At 46.4% G+C, this 24,687-nt stretch overlaps 1 protein-coding gene across 4 annotated transcripts in view; it reads right to left on the minus strand.

The window, feature by feature from the left end:
* Positions 1-22,022: 22,022 nt before the first annotated feature.
* LOC146785528 (glypican-5-like) overlaps positions 22,023-24,687 on the minus strand; it is a 1,360,250-nt gene continuing 1,357,585 nt past the window's right edge. For 3 of the 4 annotated variants that reach the window (XM_085634654.1, XM_085634653.1, XM_085634656.1), the window contains one exon: positions 22,023-24,395. In XM_085634654.1, coding sequence (XP_085490780.1) covers positions 24,196-24,395 — 200 coding nt within the window. In that variant the 3' untranslated portion in view covers positions 22,023-24,195. The remainder of the gene's footprint in view (positions 24,396-24,687) is intronic. The other variant, XM_085634655.1, reaches the window with a different exon arrangement.

Genomic DNA, 24,687 nt, shown 5'->3' on the forward strand with positions numbered 1-24,687 from the left:
GATGGGGCAAAGGAGAGTTTACCATTCTCAACATCAGAGGGGCACTGCCAGTTCCGGGTGATGCCCTTTGGGTTGAAGAATGCCCCTGCCACCTTTCAGGGGTTAGTCAACCAGGTGTTGTCTGAACTGGAAGATTTCAGTGCCGCCAACCTGGATGACATTGCAGTGTTCAGTGCCACTTGGGAGGAACATCTGCACCACCTCTGGGAAGTGTTGAAGGCTCTGCAGAGGGCAGGCCTAATGATCAAGACAAGCAAGTGCCAGATCGAGCAAGTGGCTGGGAAGCGGCCAGATGGCGCCCCTACAGCCCACGATTGATACCATTCTGGCTTGGGAACCCCCCAAGACCCATACAATGGTGAGAGCCTTCTTAGGACTCACCGGGTATTACAGGAGATGTGTCAAGGGGTATGGCACCATTGTTGTCCCCTTGACAGACCTGACTTCCAGGAAGTAGCCCAGGAAGGTGAACTGGACTGGCGCCTGCCAGAAGGCTTTTGATGCTCAAACTCTGCCATTTGCACGGCGCCTGTGCTTCATGCGCCCAACTTCTCTAGGGAATTCATTGTGCAGACAGATGCTTCAGAGCATGGTCTGGGGCTGTGCTCTCACAGCTAAATGAGGAGGGTCTAAACTAACCCTGGGCGTAGTGGGCGTAGTGGGGCTAAGTGGAGCAGCGCGAGAGTGAGGCAAAATCTACGCACACTTGCGCGCTCCGCGTAGCCCTACTACGCGCCACCCGCCTCCCGCCCGCCCTCATTTTAAAATACTTTAAAGAATGTAAAAAGTAAATAAATGACCTTACCTGCAGTGCGGCGTCCCGGGTCTCCCTCTTCCTGCTTGCCGGCAACTTCTTCACACAAATGCGCATGCGCGGACGTGTTCTGGGCACTGAAAAGCTGAAGCCCTACTTGTTTGGGACTCACTTCTGGGTTCAGACCGACCACAGGCCCCTCAGATGGTTGATGCAGATGAGGGCTGAGAACCCAAAGATGTTGAGGTGGTCCATTTCCCTGCAGGGGATGGACTTCACGGTAGAACACCACCCTGGTACAGAACAAGCCAATGCTGATGGTCTGTCCAGATTTTCCGCCTTAGTGAAGAGAACTCCCAAGAGGGTGGGTAGTTCTCCCCACATTTCAGCTAGATGGGACTCGTGTTAGGCCTGGCACCATTGGCGTGGGTCTCCCCTGCCTTTTTTGCATTTTGCCTCCTGTGTTTTTGCTACGTGTTGGACTTCGTTTTGCTGGTCTAGATGCTTTGGGCACTTTGCCACTGCTGTTCAGTGCCAAAGTGCAAGTGCTCCCTTTGTAAATTGTTGTTATGGGTTGGTGATTCCATTATTGGCATATCTGCTTTACTAGTCAGCCCGTAGTACAGTGCACTGTGTGTGCCCAGGGCCTGTAAATCAAATTCTACTAGTGGGCTGCAGCACTGATTGTGCCACCCACATAAGCAGCCTGTAAATGTAACTCAGGCATGCCATTGCAGAGCCTAACCTTCCCTTTTCTTACATGTTAGTCACCCCTAAGGTAGGCCCAAGGTACCCCTGTGGGCAGGGTGCAGTGTATGTGAAAGGAAGGACATGCCCTGCTGTGTGAGGTGGGAAACAGTGTTTACATTGCATGCATTACAACGCATGCGATTACAACGCAGTCGTTAAATCGAACATGTTGTTACAACGAAAACCATTACATCGCAATGGGTTTCTATGACTTACTGTAGGGGGCGCGCTCAACTAAAGAATAGTATAATTTACTATTCCAACACCTTCCCTACTGTTGCACATGCTGGAGTTGGAATAGTAAATTATACTATTCTTAAGTCTAGCGCACCCACTACAGCAAGTCGTAGAAACGACTTGCTATGCAATGGTTTGCGTTGTAACAACGCAGTCGTTGTAACGACTGCGTTGTCACAACACATGCGATTACAATGCAGTCATTGTAACGACCGCATTGTAATCGCATGCGATGTAGGGCATGAGATGTGACATCAGATATTCGCGTGTGGCATGTCCTGATAGTGAAATACTGCCAATTTCGTTTTTCACTATTGCAAGGCTACCTGTTCCCATAGGACAGCATGGGGAGTTTGCTTATAACATCTTATAAGCCTAACTACTCCTGGGAAAAAGGTAGGAAAATAAAGTTTAGTATGCCTGAACTCAGAATGTTAAAATGCATCTGTTAGTGAAGGTGATTTTTACATTCTGTGTTTGAAAATACCACTTTTAGAAAGTAGGTACGTTCTTTTTTCCTTTTTGGGCTCATTTATTAAATATGCTCTGAATTCAGGAAAACCAAACCTGGCCAGACCAAAAGGAGGCAAAGAAGCACCTGGTCTCTCCGCTAGGGAGTGAGGATACAAATATCCCGGGTCTGCACAGATACCTCCCAGCTGGTCAGTACTGCTGGCTCCTCTGAAACAGGTGCTGAAAAAAAGGTGATCCCAGCACTAAAGCAGCCTGTGTAGCATATAGTTAATCATTGGACCATAAGGTTTCAGAGTAAATTTAAATATACTTCGTGCAAAAACAAAAGAACGGAAGTAGGCAAAATTAGGGGTAGAGGAAGGCGAGAAGGAGCCATCCAGTGTGCCTCTGTTAGGTTTGTGTATTGTATGTCTGGTTTTGGAATGACAGAGGCCGGGGAGGAGCAGTGGCTCCAGAGAGTCTGATGAGTCAGGGCTGGGCTGAATAGACCTGGGCTGCATTTAGAGTAGGGAGAAAAGATTTTCTTTCACCTGAATGGGCCTGGACTGCCTTCCACAATGCTGTTACCACCTCCTGCCAGGAAGCTGCACCAGAGAGGACAGAACTGGTTCTGACTGAGAACAGGGCTTCTCTGCCACCAGAGAACAAAGGATTTTATAGTATATATATTGGGGCCCAAACCCCAGAACTTTAGATCACTGCTGAACTAAGGAACCTGCCAGGAAGAAGGAGCTGGAAAGCTGGAGGAGGAGTACTGCCCCTCTGGTGTGTGCTGTTGGGGTTGGCTTGCAGTGGTTGCTTCTGTCTTAGGTAGGGAAAGAACTGGACTGTGCTTTCATCATCCTGCTGTTAACGTTTTCTTCAAGGGCTTGAAGTAGAGTTTGCCTCCTGTTGGAAGTCTCAGGGCTAGAAAAGACTTCAAAGATCACTTCTGGGAATCAAGAGGAACCTTTGCTAGGGAGAAGAGCCTGAGAAGCTGAGGAAGAATACTGCCCCTGTGCTGTTTGCTCTCTGGGGTTGGCCTGCAGTGGCTACTTGCTGTCAAGGAAAGGAGAAAGTACTTTGCTGTTTGCTGTGTCTCCTGCTTGAGGAAGATCTCCAAGGGCTTGAAACTGAGCTTGCCTTCCTGTTCTGAAGACTCAGGGACACAAAGACTTCACCACCAGCTCCCATGAACTTCCTTGCTGGGAGTTCTAACCTGCAAAGAGGGGCCGGCTGTTGTTTTGGACCTCTAGAGACTGCTTTCCGCTGGGAGCTGGAAAATCAACGCAACAACGAGAAGCGTGACGCATCCGTATCTGTTTCCGACGCATTCCCGAAGAAACCATCGCAGCGCCTGCCGCGGCTCGAGAAATCGCTGCATCAAGTGCATCAATCTCCAAAGTCCGAGATCACCGCACCGATTATGACGCAAGGCCTGCTGTGTGGCTGCAAGAATCCATGCATTGTTCTGGATCGTCACATCGCATCGAGATGCCAAGTCTGTTCTTATCGTTGGGGGATGCAGTATGAAACTGACGCATCACCTACCCACGCAGTAAGAAACCGACGCATCACCTCCTCTCCAGTAAGGAACCGACACATCACCTGCCCCGGAGCAAAGAACCAACGCATCACCTTCCCTGAGTGTAAGGAACCGACACATCACCTTCCCTGCGGCCCTTTTTACTTCGTTCATGACACATCCAAGGTATTTTGTGTGAAAAGTCTTGCATCTGCAATTTGCTTAGAACTGAACAATTTCTACCATTTGAAAGTCATATCTTTTTACTGTATTGTGGATTTTTGTTGTTTTGGGTCTTGTTTGGTTTAGATAAAGATTACTTATTTTTCTACACTGGTTTGGTGTCCATTTGTAGTGTTTTCACTGTATTACTGTATGTGTTCACAAATGCTTTACACACTGCCTCTGAGATAAGCCTGTCTGCTCATGCCAAGCTGCCAAGGGGGTGAGCAAGGGTTATTTTAGAAGTGTAACCGTCTTACCCTGACTAGAAGCAAGGGTCCCTATTTGGACAACTAGAGACCCCCATGTCTAACAGTCAGCTTTCTGATTCCTCTCCCCCCTCCATCTCCCCACCATCCCGTTGCTTTACTTCAACCTCACCCTTTGTTCCTGAAGTTCGGGTGGACTCTTCTGATGCTGCTGGAGTGGGAAGCAAGAGGAAGGAGCCTGTTGTGTTGAAAATGCCCCTGGTGCAGTGGGGTAAAGGAAGCACAATGTGGTCATTACTAAATCTAAGCACCCAAGGGTCAGTGGTAACCAAAGACCTGGTGTCAACAACTTCATTTCCCAGGATACAGACTCACTAGAAAGTCTACCGGATTCCCTGTATGTAAATGTATTTGCTGCCCTGGATGCTAAACTGGGACCAATTTGCTCCCGCCAAGCCACAATCAAATTAAAATATAACCAGCATAACCAATTTTTGTCCAACATCCCTGCTACTTTCATCTCTTCTAATATTGACTGCTCGCGGCCTGACCAAACTGAAAGGGGTGCAAATCCCTCATTTGCCAAGAAAAATACTGAATCTCCTCCAACTAGTACACACGCCCATCAAATTGAGAAGGTCTGTCCTCTTGACTGGGCTACCGGAGCTGGCTCAACTCGTCTCTTGGTCTCAGGGGTGAAAGGGGTGCCTAGCGGGAGGGTTTTCCAACCACCAGTAACACTGCCCATGAGTCCTTGCCCCCCAAGCTCACGCTATTACCCTCAATTTACCACCTGATGTTACTCCCTATATTCTTGTGATGGGAAACGTTCCTCCATTTAACCGTGGCAGTTTTTTCCAACTGAAGAACAAGGTACTACATTGGTTAGACTTAAATTCATCATTGGGCCCTTGGGTAGACGGAGGAATTAATATGGTGCAATGGGTCACCAGCTTGGGTAAAGATGTGAAACCCTTTGAGGGTGACTGTGAAGTTATAAATTTCAATAGGGCATTTGTGCCTAGGAAAATTCTTGCTTCAGTTAGGCGTCCCTATGTTAGTGGTCCATTCTCCTCTATTATGGCCCTTCCCCTTGGTTATTTGTATAGAGATGCTTCTTTGAATAGTGTCCTATAGTTAAACCAGTGGGAGTTTCCAAGGCTTACAGCCATCCCAGAAGGGGTCTTCATGTTCCATGTAGTTGGGCTAGTCCAACAGATATGCACCTTTGTAATTTCTGGACAACTGTGATTGACTGGCTGGACCTGACAATCTGGGGCAACAATTTGATTTTAAATGTATATCTGGAATGTGGCAGGAATTCTAAGCAAGTTGAACAATGCTGATTGGTACAATATAATTAATGGTTTTACCTTTGTGTGGTTACAGGAAACCTGGTGCAAGAACATATTACATATTGACGGGTTTCTGTCAATAGATATCCCAGCGGAAAGCTCTAGAGGTGGTCATCTTAAAGGTGGCCTTTTAACTTTAATACCAAAATCCTTCAGATTGAAGATTATTAAAACCTATTTAGATTCTCCCCATTTTCAAATTACACTTATTAGTTTCAAACCAAAGCTGGTTCTCGTTATTGTGAATTTCTATCATAATAAATTAGTTTCGACCCAAAATAATTTTGCAATCTCTTGAAAACATGCATTAAGTCATCTCCTATATGATCTTAGCTCAGACTACTTTTTAATGTGGGGAGCTGATTTCAGTTGTAGACTGTGTCCAGTGTCAGATTCGGTCAGTCAGGGGGGGATCCCGAGGATTCTTTATATTTTGAACATACCCCTTGTGGGGATATATTCAATTAGATACTGAGTAAGTTGTCCCTGTATTTAATGACAGGGCCTTAATAGCCATGATAACACATAGCATACTACTTCCCTGGGAAGAGGCAAAGGTAGCCTTATCGATTTTATCGCACTGTCCCAGTCCTATAGACCAAAGAATATTGCCTTTGCAATCCAACAAAACTGCCTAAGCAACCATTACCCCCTTTGTTTGTATTTTGATTCTGGCAAGGTTAATCAACCTCAGGCTGTTCTTAACACCTCTCTAATATATAACTAAGGCTACCTGTTTTCCGTTTTTACGGATTTTTACATATAAATACAGACAGAAATCAATGTGTTTTCTGTCTGCAATTTATTTTTAAAGGTGGATAAATACAGAACATTGTACTGCTTTTAAGTGACTCTCCGTGCTATCTTTCATGAGTTATAGCCCAACAGCTCAGCAGATGGACAGCATGGGAAACTAAAAAACAGGATGCAATTTCTTTAAGTAATGACTTGTGTCAATATACATTTGTATTATAATGCTAGTATTTACCAGTGGTTGTATTATGTAATATTTGACCGCATAAATAGCTAAAACACGACAGACATCATAGTCTGAATGCCCATCTATCAGTTAAATAAATATGGAAATGTACAGTTTTACAACTTCTTTTATACACAGAACACAAAATAAATATGGATAAATACAGATAAAATTGCCTAAAAATAAATATGGATAAATACAGACGGAAATGTTAAAAAAATAAATACCATAAAACCGGGAGCCGTATATATAAACCAAACAAAGGGACATTACGCAGATGGGCCACAATAGACTCTTGTTACATTCTTGAGGAATTACTAAAAGCAAATGAGGGTCCAGTATTAGCCTGTTTAGAGGATGAGTTGAAACCTAAGATTATGCTAAAGGCTTTTGAAGAAATCTGCCAATCAACTGCCAATCTCCTTACAACCCAGAGTAGGAAGGAGGGTGAAAGTAGGCCCCACAGATGGTTCGATAGTAATTGCTCTAAGTTACATAGGAACCTTATGCATGCTTTAAAACAAGTCCCTCAAGATCAGGCCTGGGTGAGATTGTGCAGAAACAAGTATAAACAAGCTTTCGCTCATAAGAAGAACGACCTCAGAGCTGAAACTTGGGGTCAGTTATATGAAGCTAGCTTAAATAAAGATTCTTGTCTGTTTTGGAAGACGGTAAATGACCCCTTCCTCAAAGATGCAGGTAATGCACAGATAGATGTTATCATTCCCTCCGAAAGAATGGGTTGAGCACTTTACCAAGTTACATAGCTGTAATGATGGAGCTAATAGCTATTCTGAACAAGGTTTTCCTACACCATTAGATGATAGTTTGGAGATTGACCTGCCTAGTTATAGTGAAGTAGTATGTGCTCTTAATTGCACTCTGAGAAAATGCCTCCGGTGCTGATCTTGTACCAGCAGATCTTTTCCTAGACAACCCTGACTTGTGGGCTCAGCTCCTGACTAATGTCTTGAGAAGTGTGATGATTGAGGGTCCTCCCAAATCTTGGCTGGGCTCAAATATAATACCTGTCTTTAAAAAAGGCATGCATTCTGACCCCTGATGCCACCGGCCAATTTCCCTAATAGATACAGCCAGTAAACCTCTGGGCCGAATTCTTTCGAACGCCTGTAAGCATGGGTTGATGAGAAGAGTTGTTTTTCTCAAATACAGTATGGGTTTAGACAGGGTTTGGGTACCGAGGGGCAATGCCTCAATCTCCAGCTGGTTGTCTCCAAATATACCATGTCCAAAAGTGCCTCAATCCACCTTGGCTTCATGGAATTAGCCTCCGCATTTGACTAGGTGGACAGAGGGAAACTCTGAGCCAAGATGTTGAATATGGGTTTTGATTCCACTCTGTTCCATTTTCTCACCCGCATGCACAATGGAGTTACGACTCGTGTGAGTTATGGGAAGAATGGTGAACTTAGCGACCCAGTTAAGGTTGCGTATTGGCCCCTTACTTACTCTGCCTATATCTTAATGATCCGGAGGAATTTCTTAATGCAGAAGAGGCCGACGTCCCAAAGGTTGGTCCTAGGAAGCTATTCACTCTCTTGTACGCTGATGATTGTGTTTTAATTGCAAGAACGGGAATAAGCTTACAAAAGTTAATAAATAGGTTCATCTTTTTTTGAATGGCAGACCACTGTACCCCAGTGAATGGCAGGATGTCTACTATCAGGCATGCCACAGAGCCTCTAAAGCTCCCAGCATAGAAATAGCGACAAAAATCGCTATGTATAGGTACTTAACTCCAGTTCGTTTGCATAGAGGGAATTAAGCGTGTACTGACAGATGCTGGAGGCAATGTGACTCCCCAGAAACACTGGTACACATTTTGTGGGAATGCCCTAAGCTTATGCAGTTCTGGAATGAGATCTTACCTGACATGTATTTATTTATTTATATATTTATATAGCGCTCTAATACCCGGAGGCGTCTAGACATTGAGACCCACTTCAATAACCAACTACCTACATTTCCTTCTTATGTAGTGCTGGGTCTTCCCAACTCACTTTCATATTCACGTAAAAATCCAGGGGGGGGGGGGGGGCGAAATATAGCTTTGACACTGGGAGCACCACACCAATCTATCTTAGCTCTCTGGGGGAAAGACAGGGTGCCATCTTAGCAGAACTGGTTACATGGGATTTGGCAACTCTTGGGTGATGGACAGGCTTTCTTTAATACTCACACAACAAGGGTACTCATACCTGGAGATTTGGAAGCCGTTTCTCACGTTCCTCTCCCAGGAATTCACAGAGCTAACCTGTCCCAGATTCCTGAAATTGCTGCGCTTGACCGCTCCGTCATAATGATTACAACAGCGGTTCCTCTTCAAGGGAGGCCGCTAAGTTATGACCTTTCTAAGAGTTTGAGACTGGATGAGCACCCAGGAGTGGGGAGCTCCGGGAGTAAGGGGTGGGGGGAGTTTATTGAGAGGTTGCCAAGGAGTTGGATGTTGACATATTCTGGCACTGTCATGGCACAATGTACAATCCGGTTTATGTGCTTCTTGATGCAACAATAAAAACAAATGTAAACATACAAAGAAATGTACATAACCCTTGATTAGCTGCTAACCTATATTTTCCTATAGTGGTTTTTATACTGATTTAGCTGTCATTTTATTTTTTCAGGTATAAATGGTTCTCTTGATAAATGAAAAGATTACAAAGAGATGATCCCTGGACAAATTAAGGGAATTTATTAGACCTGTTACATTGTTTGTGCAATAAAAGCTGAAAGGAGATTCGAAAACATTTAAATTCAGCCCACTGGATCAGACTATCATGAATTATCGATCATGAACAAATGGAATCAAACTATGGATGGGATTCAAGAGACCATACTACTAAATTGCACAGTCGCATTGGGTAGTTTTCAATTTTTAGAGATGATAAAACAAATGCGCTGTTTGAAAAATCACTATTACAGTTTGAATATTAATATATATGTGGATAATATCAATGGATGTATCAGGATAAGATCTGTTGGATCTGTTGGATGCACTGAAATAGGAATTAACAGAAGTATTTATTTCTATGAATATTATTGAGGTGTGGTACTAAGTTAACATATTTTGGGTATATGAGGATTCATTGAACAAAATTATATATTATTTAGATGAGCAGTGCAGTAAAAGGATCCTGTTGGTGTTGGCAAACTGCATTAGATATTTCTTTTAGGTTAATGCTCATGGACGATAATCGCATGACAGTGTGTTCTTATCGTATCAAAATAATGGCATCTTACTTTGAAGAACACCATATCAGGCTGAAATGCATGGGTTTCATTTTGCTACTAAATGTCTCCTTTGGAGTTATCCTCAAGGGAGTGACCTATACTTTTGAAGGTGCAAAGCTGTTTTGAATGATTTATTTGTGGGAAGGACAGAGCCTGCTTTGGTGAAAACCAGCCTCGTTTTGGAACCCGACGTGTAACTGTCGCTTGGAAATGAAACATGAACAAAAATAAACATGTATTCAGGTGTGGTTTCTCCATTAGGGCTCTGGGGCTGTGCCCCTCTAAAATTCCTACATATTTATATTAAAAATTCAATATGTTATGTTATTTGAACTTTTAAAGCGCACGGTTACCCTGGGGTGTCCTGGCGCTAAGCACACCTGCAGGTTATCAGTAATGGGGGGTATTACTGTGAGAAAAGCCACGTTTTCAACCCCTTCTGAGGAGAGGAGATCTGCTGAGTTCCTCAAATGGAACGGGAGCTCATTCCAGGCCTTACAGGCACAAGTGATGAACCTTCTGCCTCCCCACCTGGCCTTTTTAATCGGGGGAACTCAGACTTGTTTTGCTCCTGTGGACCGAAGAGTCCTTCCAGGAACATACCATTTACATTTTTGCCTCAGATGGTCGTTGCCTATTCCAATGAGGGCTTTAAAAGCAATGCAGAGGGCCTTAAAATGTACCCTTTGCTTCACGGGGAGCCAGTGTAGTTGTTTTAACTCCTTCTTTACAGAGACAAATTTTGGAGTCCCTGTAAGCAGTCTGGCCGCTGCATTCTGTGCGATTTGAAGCCTATTAATGTGCTGTTTTTGGGCATTCAAATATAGACTGTTACAGTAGTCTAGCTGCGCCATAATGAGAGCCGTGATCACTGTCCTCAGACTGCCCTCAGGGAGAAAGAACTTTATTTTCCTTATAATTCTGAGGATTAGGAAACATGCTGAGACCACCGAGCTTATGTGATCGCAAAATGTGAGCTTATTGTCCACGATCACCTCCAGGTTTTTTGCTTTCCTGGTGGGTGGGGGGAAGACACCCAGCTCTTCTGGCCACCAGACTGGCATCCACAGGTTAGGGTTATTCCCAAACATGATGACCTCTGTTTTGCCTGAATTTAATTTTAGGCAATTAGACAACATCCACCCTGAGATGGCCTTCAAGCAATCATGAAAGTGAGCCCGTTTCCCTCTCTTCCCCGTCTCTGAGTGACAACACTATTTGAGTGTCGTCTGTATAGGAGGTAAGTTTGAAGCCATAGGATCTGATCAAGCCTGCCAAAGAAATCACATACACGGTGAACAGTATCGGGCTTAACAATGAGCCCTGTGGCACCCCACAAGGAAAAGAAAACGGCTTTGACCTGTGGTTGTCTAGTTCCACTGTTTGCGTTCTTTCAGAGAGGAAGGACTGCAGGAGATTCCAGTCAGGTCCGTGTACTTCTGCTTCAGACAGCCGGTCCATCAAAACTTCCTGATGGACCGTGCCGAAGGCTGCTGACAAGTCTAACATAATCAGAGTTGCCTTTCCTCCCCTATCCAAGGCCTCCCTCACTTCCTCAGTAGATTTGATTAGAGCCAGCTAAGTTCTGTGTTCTGCTCTAAACCCATATTGCGACGGGTCGAGTAGATTATTAGTTCGGGGAAATGTGCTGAGCAGGGTATTCATGGCCTTTTCAATAATTTTAGAAGGAAGCGGAAGTCTTGAATTTGGCCTATAATTCGAGGAGGAGCCTAGCGCGCAACCAAGATGGCCGCGTAGGTGCGAGGCTCCCGAGGACCTCCGCAACCTCCTACATTTATCCTGAATTCATCCTGCCTCGATTGAGGGGGCTGTGTTGGTGAGCCTGAGCTGAGGTGGAACCCGTTTTCCGTTCTCGAATTGGACCTCGGGTGCCGGAGTGAGCACCGATTGAGGTTTACGGCCTTCTTCTCGCCGAACCCCGGATTTGCGTTGGGGGGTGACCCAGTGGCAAAGTGAACAACAACGGCGGGCCGGGCCTGGCGAGTCGCGTACCCCGCACTTTCGCTTTCGCTTTCTCGCCGTTTCTGCAAGTGAGATCGCGGAGCCTTTTGTGTTGGTGTGGCCTCGCTGGGGGACCCGGCCTGCCTGCCTGCTGTGGCCCACCCCGCCGATCTGGGGTGGCCCCCCCGGAGCTCGTGGCCCTGATTGCCTGCCCTCTACGGCGTTGCTGGTTCGATTGTGGGACCAGCGGCGATGGCCACGAAACAAGATGGGGATCGGTCAAAGACCAAGTCGACCCAACAGCATGGACCGCTATACCCTCCAGAGGGGATCTCCCGGCGGACCGCACAAGTCCCCTGAGGGCCCTTCTGATGCCCCGGACTTGCCCACGGATCTGACTCTCCACGACGTCATGGGCGCCATTTCCGAGATGAAGGCCTCGGTGGGCCAGCGGTTCGACACCCTGGCACAGAAGATCGATGCGGTCCTTGTAGACGTTGGCCTGGTGAGGGCCGATCTTTCCAAGACCAACGATAGAGTTGACTCTTTGGCCCACACCGCATCGGGCCTTACGACTGAGGTGGCGGCATTACAACTGGAGGTACGCCGGCTAAGTCAGGCGAGCGCACTTATGGATCGGCGCCTCGAGGATTCCGAGAGTCGGGCCCGGAGGAATAACGTCCGCATCATCGGAGTGCCCGAGGGACGGGAGGAAGCGGCGGCGGATCTATTTGTGGAGGACCTGATTGCTACCCATCTCCAGCCTCGGGGCCTGAGTAAATTTTTTGCTGTGGAGAGGGCCCACAGGGTTCCCGGGGGAAGGCCGAAGGTCGGAGCCCCTCCGCGACCTCTCATTGCCCGGATTTTTAACTTTCGGGACAGAGACGCTATCCTGCAAGCTTCCAGACTGCATGGGCCGGTTAAGTTGGACAATATGGAGGTGAACTTTTACCCTGATTTCACCCAGGCGGTCCAGAAGCAAAGACTGAGCTTCCTTGGCGTTAAACGCCGACTCCGGGACCTGAACTTAAAGTACGCCATGCTCTTCCCGGCCAAGCTGCGAGTGGAGGTGGATGGTCGCACGCACTTTTTTGATCGTCCCGAAGCGGCCGGGGACTGGCTGGACACTCTGTCTGGGGATCGTGATCGAGATGGCGGGGGGGGGCGGCGGGAGGAGGCGGCCCACTGGATCGGGACTGAGGGGTCAATATTGGGCCTCACTCTGGACGAATACGATGCTACTTTCGATCAAGCGTCTGTCTTTGTACATTCCCCTCCCATGGAGGTTGTGTGGGGTCTAGAAGGGGTACTCTTTCCTCCTCTAGGGGGTCTAGCTAGTTTCTTTTATAGGGGCGACAGGCACACTGCAAGTTGGGGAGGCTGTCCGGGCTCATGCAGGGGTGCAGGGTGGGGGGAGTTTTGTTGGAATGGGTGGGTTGGGGTGGGGTGTTGTTCGTTTCCACCACAAGGCAAACGTATCTTTGTGTTATCTCTACAGTGCTCTCTGGGGGACGAGTGATGACTTCTGTTTATGATGGGGGGTAGGGGACTGAGTTTGTTGTCCTGGAATGTTAATGGACTGGGGGACAGGATAAAACGAGGTGTGGTCCTGCAGTTCTTGAAGCGAACTTCGCCCGATATAGTTTTTCTGCAGGAGACGCACCTCATTGGCAACTCCTTTTGCGCTATGAATCGACGGGGCTACCGCCTTGTGGCCCATGCGGGCTCCACGTCCGGTTCAAGGGGTGTGAGCATTATGGTTAAAAACTCGCTCCCGTTGGAGATTGATGAGGTGCGCCATGACGATAGGGGACGTTACACGGTTTTGGTGGGCAGACTGGAGGGCAGAGTGATCGTTTTTGTGTCAGTATATGTCCCACTGGGGCTGCAGACTACCACCTTTGCGGACCTGGGGCACCTCCTCCTTGGCCTTCCGGAGGGGATTCTAGTGGTGGGGGGGGATTTTAATGCTGTAGTTTCCGGAACTGTGGATCGTCACCCCCCTAGGGATCTCCCCCGGGCCCAAGAGTGGTTATCTGGCCTCTTGGATACCCTGGGGCTGGTGGATTGTTGGCGTCTAAAACATCCCACGCAGCTACAGTACACCTTCCATTCAGGGGCCCATGGTAGTCTCTCACGGCTAGATTATGTCCTGGTCCCAGCGGCTTATGTAGGGAGGGTGGGAGAAGTGCGCCATTTGGCACGGGGTATTTCGGACCACTCCCCGCTCTTGTTGCACTTTGATGTTTTGCCGAGGGGAGAGGGTAGAGTGGCCCCGATCAATCCCTGGTACCTGCGTGACCCCACCATTCGCGCAGAGCTGATTAAATCCCTTAAGCGCTATTTTGACGAGAATGTGGGGTCTGTGTCTTCGGCGGTCTCACTGTGGGAGGCGTTCAAGACAGTACTCCGAGGAGAAGCCCTGTCCCTTATTTCCCACTCCCGGAGGCGCGAGCGGGAGGAGGTGACCCGTGTTGAAGCTGAGATAACCGAGTTGGAGGGGGATCTAGAACGTGGGGTGACGGAGGATAAATTACATGTTCTCCAACTCAAGCAAGCGGCCTATAAGGCCCTCGTCACGGAGGCGGCCAGGGGCCTCAGTAGAGAGCAACAAGGGAGACTGTATGATGTGGGTGATAAGGCTGGTAAATTGATTGCGTGGCTGGATAAAAAAGAGAGAGCGAGTCGTGTTGTCCCGTTGATTGAGAAAATGAATGGTGTGTGTGTCACTGAACCGGAGGAAATTGTCTCCTGCTTCGCGGACTATTTCCGTGGGGTATATTCCCCAGTGTCTTCCCGCTCTGAAGAGGATTCCCATGCCCTGCTCAGAGATATCGCGCTGCCTTCCCTTTCTGAGGAGGACAGAGTGTTGTTGGACGCCGCTCCAACCTCCGAAGAAATTGCCCTCGCCATACGCTCGGTCGCTTCCGGCAAGGCCATGGGTCCTAATGGTCTTCCCATCGAGTTGTATAAGCTGCGACCGGATACGCTGGCGCCGCATCTCCGTGCTATGTTCCTTGCGGCCCACTCGGTGGGTTCCCTCCCGCTAGACCAGCGTCTGGCTACCATCGTGGTTATCCACAAGGAGGGGAGGCCACGGGACCGGGTCACATCCTATCGACCTATTTCGTTATTGAATGCGGAGCCCAAAATTCTCGCCAAGGTTCTGGCCAATCGGCTGGTCGGCGTGGTGTGTGACTTGGTCCACCAGGACCAGTCCGGCTTTATTCCCCATCGTAACACAGCGCTTAACCTGCGGCGTTTGCATGGGGTGCTCGCACGTGTCCCGTTCATGCGGGAGCCGGCCATCTTGGCATCCTTGGACGCCACTATGGCGTTTGACACACTTGAATGGCCATATATTTGGGCGACGCTCGCGAAATTTGGGTTTGGCCCAGGGTTTATCAGCTGGGTTAAATTGTTGTACTCTGGCCCACTGGCGCAGGTGGTTGTGAACGGTAGAGTGTCGGCTCCGTTTGAGTTGGGCTGGGGCACGCGGCAGGGCTGCCCGTTATCGCCGCTTCTTTTTGCGCTTGCCTTGGAGCCCCTGGCGGAGTGGCTGCGGTGGGAACCTTCTATTCGTGGTCTCCGCTGGACCCCCGAGTATGAGGACCGCGTGTCTCTATATGCTGACGATATTCTCCTGTACCTGGCTTCCCCACGTAAATCACTGATAGTACTGATTGATGTATTGCACTCATTTGGTCGTAACTCCGGCCTTGTCATCAACTGGGCTAAATCGTGCGTGTATGTTCTCTCTGGAGAGGCTCCTATCCTTCCGCGGGGCTGTCCTATCCAGATCGCCCCGCAGGGATTTAGGTACCTGGGTATCTTCATCACCCTAGACGCGGAGGCCCGGTATGATCGAAACCTGCTGCCCCCCCTCCAGCGCCTGAAGGAGGATGTCGTGCGTTGGCGGCGCTTGCCGCTCTCGCCGCTCGGCCGGGCGGCATTGTTTAAGATGATGTCGCTGCCGCGTTTCCTGTACGCTCTGCAGAATACAATGGACCTCGTCCCGGCGCGCTACTTCCGCGAGGTGGAGAGCTTGCAACGCTGCCTGTTCTGGGACGGGAGACCGCGTATCACCCTGGCGAAGCTGACGCTCCCGTGGTATGACGGGGGGATTGCCCTCCCGGATATTAAACGGTATTATTGGGCCTCCCAGCTGGCTGCGATTAATCACGGCCTATACGGGCCCGCCCTAAACCCGGCCTTTGAAATGGATAAGATGCTACTGCCGGGTGGTGACTATAATCGAGCGCTCTACTCCAGCTCGCTCGACGCACGTCTTACGGGCCCCACGCGTGTCATGGTACGAGTGTGGCACGCGGCTAATGTAGCGATGGGGTGGAAGGATCGTTTGACCCGGGCGTCACCACTGTACGCATCTGAGCAGTTGGGCTCCCTGTGGACCTCGAAGGGCTTCGAGAAGTGGGACATGATAGGCATTAGCAGGGTGGGGGATCTCTGGACGAGGGGGGATTCAAAACGTTCGGGATGCTGCAGACGGAATTCCAGTTGCAAGACAGGGAGTACTTTCGGTATATGCAGATCCGTCATGCACTATGCTCCGCCTTCCCGGACGTTGCCTCCATCCCGGAGTACTCCCCTCTGGAAGATAGAGTGCTGGATGGACATGTTCCGGAAAGCACGATCTCGTTAATCTATAAAAAACTGATCAATGACCGCGTGGGATTGCTGCTTGATCTTCGCGAGGCTTGGTTTGCCGATGGATTGGAGCTGGACGACGAGGACTGGGTCTCTGCGGTGGCCTCCCCGAAAGAGGTGGCCATACCGGCCCGCCTTCGCTTCGTCCAGCTCAAGATACTCCATAGGGTCTACATAACGGGGCCAAGGCTATTGCTTATGGGCTATGCTGTGGACGGGTTGTGTAAGCGTGGGTGTGGTTCTTTGGGGACCTTTCTTCATATTTTGTGGGAATGCCCAGAGGTGGAGCGATTCTGGCGTGGTGTGCATGAGGTCCTGCGGGTGGTTACGCGTGTGCCGCTGCTGCCCGAAGCGAGGAGATGCCTGTTGAACATGTGGGAACCAACCGACTATTCGGCGCCACAGACGTGGTGGGTGACTCTGGGATATATGGTGGCCAAGCGCGATATTGCTCAACTGTGGGGTTCCCAGAGGCCCCCGACTGTTTCGGCCTGGAAGGAAAATATGGACTGGTGCATGTTTCGGGAAAAGGTGGTGTATGTAGCGAGAGGTAAGCCTGGGACATGGGTGAAAGTGTGGGGCCCCTGGAACGCCTACTGTGGTGGAATCTGCGCCCCGCCGTTATTGCCCGATCCATCGCCTGCCCCGTCCCCTTAGCCGGTTTAGCTCTCCGGTACCGGGCACTGAGTCCACCCAGTCCCTGTTCTGACCTTCTCCCCCCCCTTGATACTCCTATGGTTTGGTAGGGTCCCCCTTCTAGGGGAGCACATGCTGCTGTTTTCGATCGTGGGTTGCCTTGTGGTTGGATTTTGTTTGTTGTTATTTATGTTTAAAAGAAACCGTCATGTGGGGTCCGTATGGTGTGGCCATCAACGCGGCTAACTCCTGTTTGTTTCCCTTTGCCGCTGCCTGCGTTCTACTGTGTGTATCTTATGCTCCTCTTGTTTGCTAGCGGCCGGCCTGAAGGTTGTAGGCCCATCTTTGTATATTCTTTGAACTTTGTAATAAACGGTTTCAAAAAAAAAAAAAAAAAAAAAAAAAGAAAGAAAAAGAATTTGGCCTATAATTGTTTAGATCTTTGGGGTCAAGGGTTGTGTTTTTTTAATGGGGGAAGAAAAGAGGCCTTCTTCCAGTTGCTGGGGAATTTGCCTGTTGTAAGTATGCCGTTAAACAATGGTGTGAGGGCCGACCCTATTACTTCTGGGATTTGTTTCAATACCGATGCCGGACATGGATCCATCGGACATCCGGATCGAATAGAACTCAGAAGTTTGATCGCATCTGGTGTCTCTAGCAGTGAGAATATGTCTAAAACTGGTGTGTTTGGTTCCATAGTTTGTGGCCTCACCCGTAGCCCCCTGTGGCCTAGGTTAAATGAGGAAAAGATGGATTCCACTTTTTGTTGGAAGAAATTGGCCAATTATTTGCAGAGTTCTGGGCTACTTTGGTTCTTGGGGGCCGCTGTGGCTGCTAGTTTAGTAATGGTTTTGAAGAGTTCTTTGGGATTAGATTTGGCATGGGAGATTTGTTCTGCAAAGAGCTTTTTTTGGTTTGCAACAGTATTTCCTTATACTTTCTAAGACTTTTCTTATAGCTTTCTTTATCCAAGCTTTTATAGCCTCTCCTCCATACCCTTTGTAAATGCTTGCAGGTCTGTTTTTGGTTTTTGTAATTCATCCGAGAACCAAGGGACTGACGGTTGAGCCAATTTAGGGGTCCACTTTTTAACCGGGGCAAGTTTATTACATGCTGCTTCTATCCATTTAGTGTACGCAGAGGTATCTTTGTCTACTTCTAAAGGAAGAGGGCGCATGGTATTCTTTAATGCCTCCTCTAACTCATCACAGTCTACATTTTTCCAAGCTCTTTTTCCAATCTCCCTTGTGGGTTCTGATCTAGGTTTATGGCCCTTTGACTCTTTCAACTCGAAGAGAATGGCGCTATGATCGGACCACACCAATGGGAGTGCCGAGGTGTACGCCAGATTTGGATTGTTGGGAGTAAATCCCATCCAGCGTGTGCCCTTTGCTATGTGTTGGTGCTCCAACCAGCTGCTTCAGTTCACTTGCCTCCATCACTTGCTCCAGTGTGATAGTATCTGAGTCGGATTGAACCTCAAGATGGAAATTAAAATGCACAAGCACCGTAAAGAAGCCTAAACATAGCCCTTCTTTGAGTAGCGTCCTCAACTGCTCTAAAAAGCCACCCCTGGGGCCTGGAGGGCGGTAGAGAAGCACCCCCTTGAAGGTGCTATGATGCGAAGTGCGTAGGCTAAATGAAAGAGCCTTACACGATGCATTTGATGCAGTGTGAAAAACGGGCTTCAATGAGTCATGGTAAATGACTGCTAGCCCCTCCCCCCTCCTAAGAGGTCTTTCCAGAGTATAACAGTAGAATCCTGGGGGGTTGCTTTCACTAAATCAGGTCCGGAGGCCTGATCTGCCCAAGACTCGGTTATGAAAGCCAATTTAATATCTTGTTCCTCAATAAGCAGCGCACACTCAATGCTATGTTTAATCAAAGATCTGGCATTCAGCAGCACACAATAGGTTGATTTATTTAGAGATATGATTGTATCGCTATACAAATCGATGTATTTAAGTGTGGGCTGTATGTTCCAGGTTGTCTGCCCCAACTCGTCTGAAGCAGGAGATGGAAGCCAGGCAGTAATTCAACTTTCTGCACTGTGACACACGACGCAATTCATACCTTCATACCTTTCAAAAGCCCTTGATTGCCTTTGTGGTCTATAGAAGTATGCACTGTAGGCCAGTGACACTATTAGTGTCACAGTTTCAGGCATTTCAGACTTCATCCCTGCTTGATTCCAGACATATGGCATTCACAGGCATGGATCCCATACTTTCCCATTTGTCACAAGTTGGAGCGGATGAAAGTGCATGTGATTTGGTGCCTTGTCCTCCGTAATGGTAAATGTTAGAATGTTAATCTTGCATTATGTATATTGTGCTGAGACCCTCGTCACGATAACCTCCCCCACTGTGACACTCCAGACCCTGGCTGCAGGTTGCTGGTCCCTTTAGAAGTAGAGCTGCTGCATTTATTCACCAGCAAAATTGATCCAAAAGACAAGCAGGGTTCTTGTGGCCAGATGTATGACCTACAAAATAGCGCATCGCAAATTGCGAGTCATTTGCGACTCGCAATTCGCGATGCACTCTTTTGCATGTACAACAGTATGTTTTACACTGTTTGTGATTCCCAATGGGGTTGCAAATTGCGAGCCTCATGAACATTAATGAGCCTCTCGCAATTTGTGAGCCCATTGGGAATGACAGGCCCTCCCAGGGATGGTGGCCTGCTGGGCTCAGCAGACCACCATGTCTGGGACTGCTTTTTCAATAAAGCATTTTTTTATTTTAAATGCAGCCCGTTTTCTTTGAAAGAAAACAGGATGCATTTAAAAAAGAAAAATGAAACTTTTCAGTTTCATTTTTTTAAGGGCAGGCAGTGGTTTCTGGGACCACTGCCTGCTCTTAAAAAATATTTTCCAACATACTCGCAAAACACTAGTACATAGCATGTTGACTTGCTATTAGGATGGGACGAGTCAGTGACTCGCAACATAGCATTTGTCCATGCTATTACCCTTTTTTGCGGGCGCAAACAGGAGGTTCTCTCCTTTGCGGCTGCAAAAAAGGGTCTTACATCTGGACCTTGATCCCTTGCAAAGTTGTTTCAAATATTGCTTATAGTAGACAGTTATATCCTGTCTTCATGCTCTTAACATTCTTGCCAAAATATTGATTGATTTACGAACAATGAATGTTAAAAACATTAAGGTAATGCATGCCTGTGATATAGTCCCTCTCTTATTTCACATGCTTTACTTAATTTTGCATTCCTCAAGAGAGTTAGCTATTTCATTATATTATGTTTCTGTATTTTTTTCATGCATCTTATACTTGGATAGTGCATACTTTGAGTTGTGCCATGTGTTTATGAGGGACTTAAATTGAGAGCCCTGGCAATGACTGAGTCTGAAGGCAAAGCAAAGTGCCTGTCAGTGGAATGGCGTGTCTGCAAAGCACACAGAACAATGTTTATGTATTCCAGCTGCAAATGAAATTCTGTGTAAATGTGTGTGAACGGGGTACACAGATGTCAAAATATTTACAAGGCAAAAGCAAAAGTAAATAAAGTGCTTAAATGTGAGTGAGTGCAGTGTATGTTTGTGGGTTGTGAAATCATGGTGATGCAAGGAAGTGCATTCGTGGAAGAGTGAAAAGAGGGTGCTGAAGAGGAAAGAGAGGAGGTTGAAAATATGCGGATGGATGTGATCTGCAGATAAAAATGGCATTCATAGCTAACATAAAGAACACGTAACTGAAGGCCAATACTCCTTGTACAGGCCTCAATAAAACTTATTTCACAATCTCACAATTTCAGAATTGAGAAATGTCCAATGTTAATTATTTGTAACAAATCATTGCTGTTAATCATTATCTTAAGCAGTTAATAACCATTGACAATGCCAATTGTACTCACATGTTTTAGGTGTATATCTGTTGTTGTGTAATATATCTGGATGCAATGACATCTCAGAGTGAAACCAAAATACCAGTCGGGTGGCACACTATGGGAATCCCAGACATTTATTTTACATGTTCTCTTTACGAGAGACCCCACTTTTTTGATCCCATTTAAAGACCTGTCTGCAAATATCTCTATATGACTGATTGCAGCTAGCAGCTGTGAGTGCTTCCCAAAGCCTAGTTACAGCATTTGCTTCCAAAGTTGATGCTGCTTGCAGTGCAAGACACTTGGCAAGCACACACTTTAAAGGGCCTGAAGTTGTTGCGCTGTACAATTTGCACATTAAAGTACCTGCTGAATATATCAATGCAGTAAGAGATGGGGCAATTTTTTATGTGTTTAATGTTTCAAGACTATATGATACGGGAGAGGATGTGGTGCAGTGGTCAGAGCTACTGACTCTGGTTCTGGGTTTGAGTCTCGGCTTCGGGTCAACATCCTGTGATTCTGGTCAAATCACTTAATCTCCCCATGCCCATGGATAGCGCCTGGATACCCTCACAGGTGATAAGCCGCGCTATATAAATCTACAAATGTAATTTAATTTATACATTCCCACTGCTTTATAAACCTTGCATTCTCACTAAATGAATTTACATTCAAATGCACCATTTGTCAATAATTTTTCTCGGTATGAGGACCCACCCTGCACTCCATGTTTGTCCATTAAGCTTGCTCGCTTCGCTCACTACATAAGTCATACCCAACTTTTTATGCCTCACTTCTTTCAAAGGTCACCAGCCGCCACTGTGTTAACAAACAACTGTCCTATTGGTCTCCTATAAGAGTTTTGCTTCCCAATTGGAAACCGTATATGAAAAGTCTCATTCTAATGTGTCTAATATTGACTCTTAGATAGGTGATATCCGATACATCTTATAGCATTGTGAATACAATGTTATGGAATTGAGAACTGCAGCCAAACTCCACAAGCCTTTTAGAGGGACCGAGATACATAGACAGAACCATGCATTCTCTCTCACCAAATAGCTTCCACATTAGAATCTACTACACACTGTTTCATCCACTGCTCTGAACGTCTGCAGATATTTGAGCACATTGTATTAAAAAACAGAAATAAAACCAGACAAGACATCACTTTTAGATTCGCCATGAGTGTACTTTAATTCTTCACATAGCAAGTACGTTTAATGCCCGTATCGTCCACAAAACCATAGTTGAATGTAGGAATCCGAATCCCTGCCTTGGCAAATGAATAAGGATTTGTAAACCACTTTCCTTATCTCCAGCTTTTACAGGCATCACCACTCCCTGATTATATTATATGCATCACTGTATTCAGATGGATACAAATTTCAATATTGTTTAAATTTTTATTCCATTCTCGCACATTCAATCAAATTGTTAGTCTATAAAGTAAGAAAGACTCCGTAGAGGAAGCTGTTACGTAGGGGCGCGCTGTACTCTCCATTTTCCTCTTAGTTCCCCAAGATCAGCACACGATTCGCCATATCTCATCGGAATCAATGCAAAGTGAAGACACTTGACGATATATCACATCGGAGTCCATGTGCCCCCAGCGAATGCAATAACAGAACTTAAAAAAACTATTTTACATAAAAAATGCTAAAAGTGCACGATGATACTTATGTCATCGCACAAATGCCTATAAAGTGGTGTAAGTTGGCTTTTTCGCTTGACTCGCTCAACTCCTCTGCAGTAGCGTCTGGTTGAAAATCAGATCTCACCAATTCTGTTGGTTGGTGTAGGAGCTGAATGTCATTTTCAACCTCTAAGGGTCGACCTGCGAGTCTGCAACACAGTTATGTCTGGTCTGCACAATAATAAAATATGCCATACCTGGTTCTCCTTCTTTTCACCCCCAGCAACGTTTGAATTTCCTATGATTTTGGCACAAAATACCATGAAACATCTATTAGTGTTGTGTTTTGGTACAGCAGCGTTGTCTCTTGGGATAACCTATGACCAGCTGTCTCCTCCCCAAAAAAGTGAATGAGTTACTGTACCCCCAACCACAAGGTCTCTACTGCTGTTGCTGCCTGATAGAAGTTGGGTTGTTGGGTAAAAGTTAATTATTTTATTAAAGTGGATTACTTAATTTAAAGAAAGCATGAAATACAACAAACATAACCATGCTTTAACTCCTCTGCAATCTTTTCTACCCCAACATACAAATGGAGGGAGTGATGTACTCCCTGTTCTGGAGTCCTGAGTGCAGATCTTCGGTTGGGGCATAAAAAAGGCAACCCCAAAAATTATTTCTTGAGGATCCATTTCAGAACTTCAGTAGCAGAAAAGCAGATGAGCCATTTGTGCACCCAGTAAAATATCCAACTAGTTTTGAAGTCTTGCTTATGCCTTAAAAAATACATACTCAGTATCAACTGAACCACTATTCCCCGAAAGGAAACCTTTTCTCTGGCATAGAAGTATTGGAATTCTTTAGAGTCAGGCTCGGACATTTTTTCTTCCAGCTGTGTCAAACATTCAGTGCTTGAAGCCTGCCCCAAAACCCAGAATTCAAAAGTCCATCTGTCTCTAGGAGACTTTCTAGTTTTGTAGCTTACTGTAGTCTCGGCTAAGTTTTCTATTATGTTTTTAGGTCCAACTGCTGTGTGCAAAGCAGCACCGGACACTGTCTTAACTCCCACAACTTAGGGAAGCCTTCTCAGGTTTTCCAGGTTTTAAGTGTCACTGAGGTGTTTAGGTGAGTACAAGAGACACTGTAGCTCTGCTTAGCCTTTATAGGGCAAATTATATCCAAAGACGTCTTACCTACCTTGAGTGCACGCACTCAATATTTGGCCATTACATAATGCAAAGAGATCTCTAGAAGCCATTTGCAAGCCTCGGTTTCAATTTTAATCCTTTATATGCACATGACTTACATCTTGGTCTTGATATAGCCAGGACCACTTTGCTTCTTAACCTTCAAGAAAGTCTTGATTTCTCTGACTTTCAGCATATGTTCTTGCAAATGGCAGCAATCAAGAGGATGTGGGCTTGATCCAGTAATGTCAGTGTCACATAAGTCACGCTGTATACCACAGTCACTGAATTTATTAGCTTACCGTCTTCATATCTTCATCAGGTAAAAAAAACATCATCAAGGGATACTCCTCAATCTACATTAAATTCGGAATTATAAAACAATTGCAGATTACTCTTTTTTTAGCAAGTAACCGAACATATCTTAAAAAATTTAGCAAAGTAGTTGACATTGGGTTTGTAAGGCTGCAAGTAAAAGTCTGGGAATATAACTTTTCGTAAAGTTGTTCCTACGCAAACAGCTATCCCAAATATTGGAAGAAGCACGCTAACACTATAATCATGAAAACAGAAGAATTTGAAGCCTGGTTGCTGTTGTTTCCAGGAATCTTGTGCTTTGAAGTGGATTTTGTGGTTGTCCTTGTAGGGTTGTCTGTCTTGTTCACAATTGGTACTTGTTCATTAATGTCATCTCCGTGTGCTTTTCTTCCTGTTTTTGAATCTGAAAATAAAATAATACAGATAGTTATTCATTTTTACTTGATAGAGTTATTCATTTAGAATTTTGCTAATATTCATTTTGAGGTCCATTTTTTCGCTGGTAGAAAAGATTTGTGGCCACAGTAACAGCCTCTTGCTTGAACCCCGACACAATGTTGTACATCAGAGGCTAGGAATAACAATGAAAGTATAAGGTGGTTTAATAGCACAAAATCCTTCTTGTATTTGACTTAACCAATGAAAAGGCATGAGTGATGTTGTAAAGTGAAGTGAGAAGCAATTCATCTCAGTCG

The sequence above is a fragment of the Triturus cristatus genome, chromosome 11, assembly GCF_964204655.1.
Source record: "Triturus cristatus chromosome 11, aTriCri1.1, whole genome shotgun sequence".
NCBI classification, from domain to species: Eukaryota; Metazoa; Chordata; class Amphibia; order Caudata; family Salamandridae; genus Triturus; species Triturus cristatus.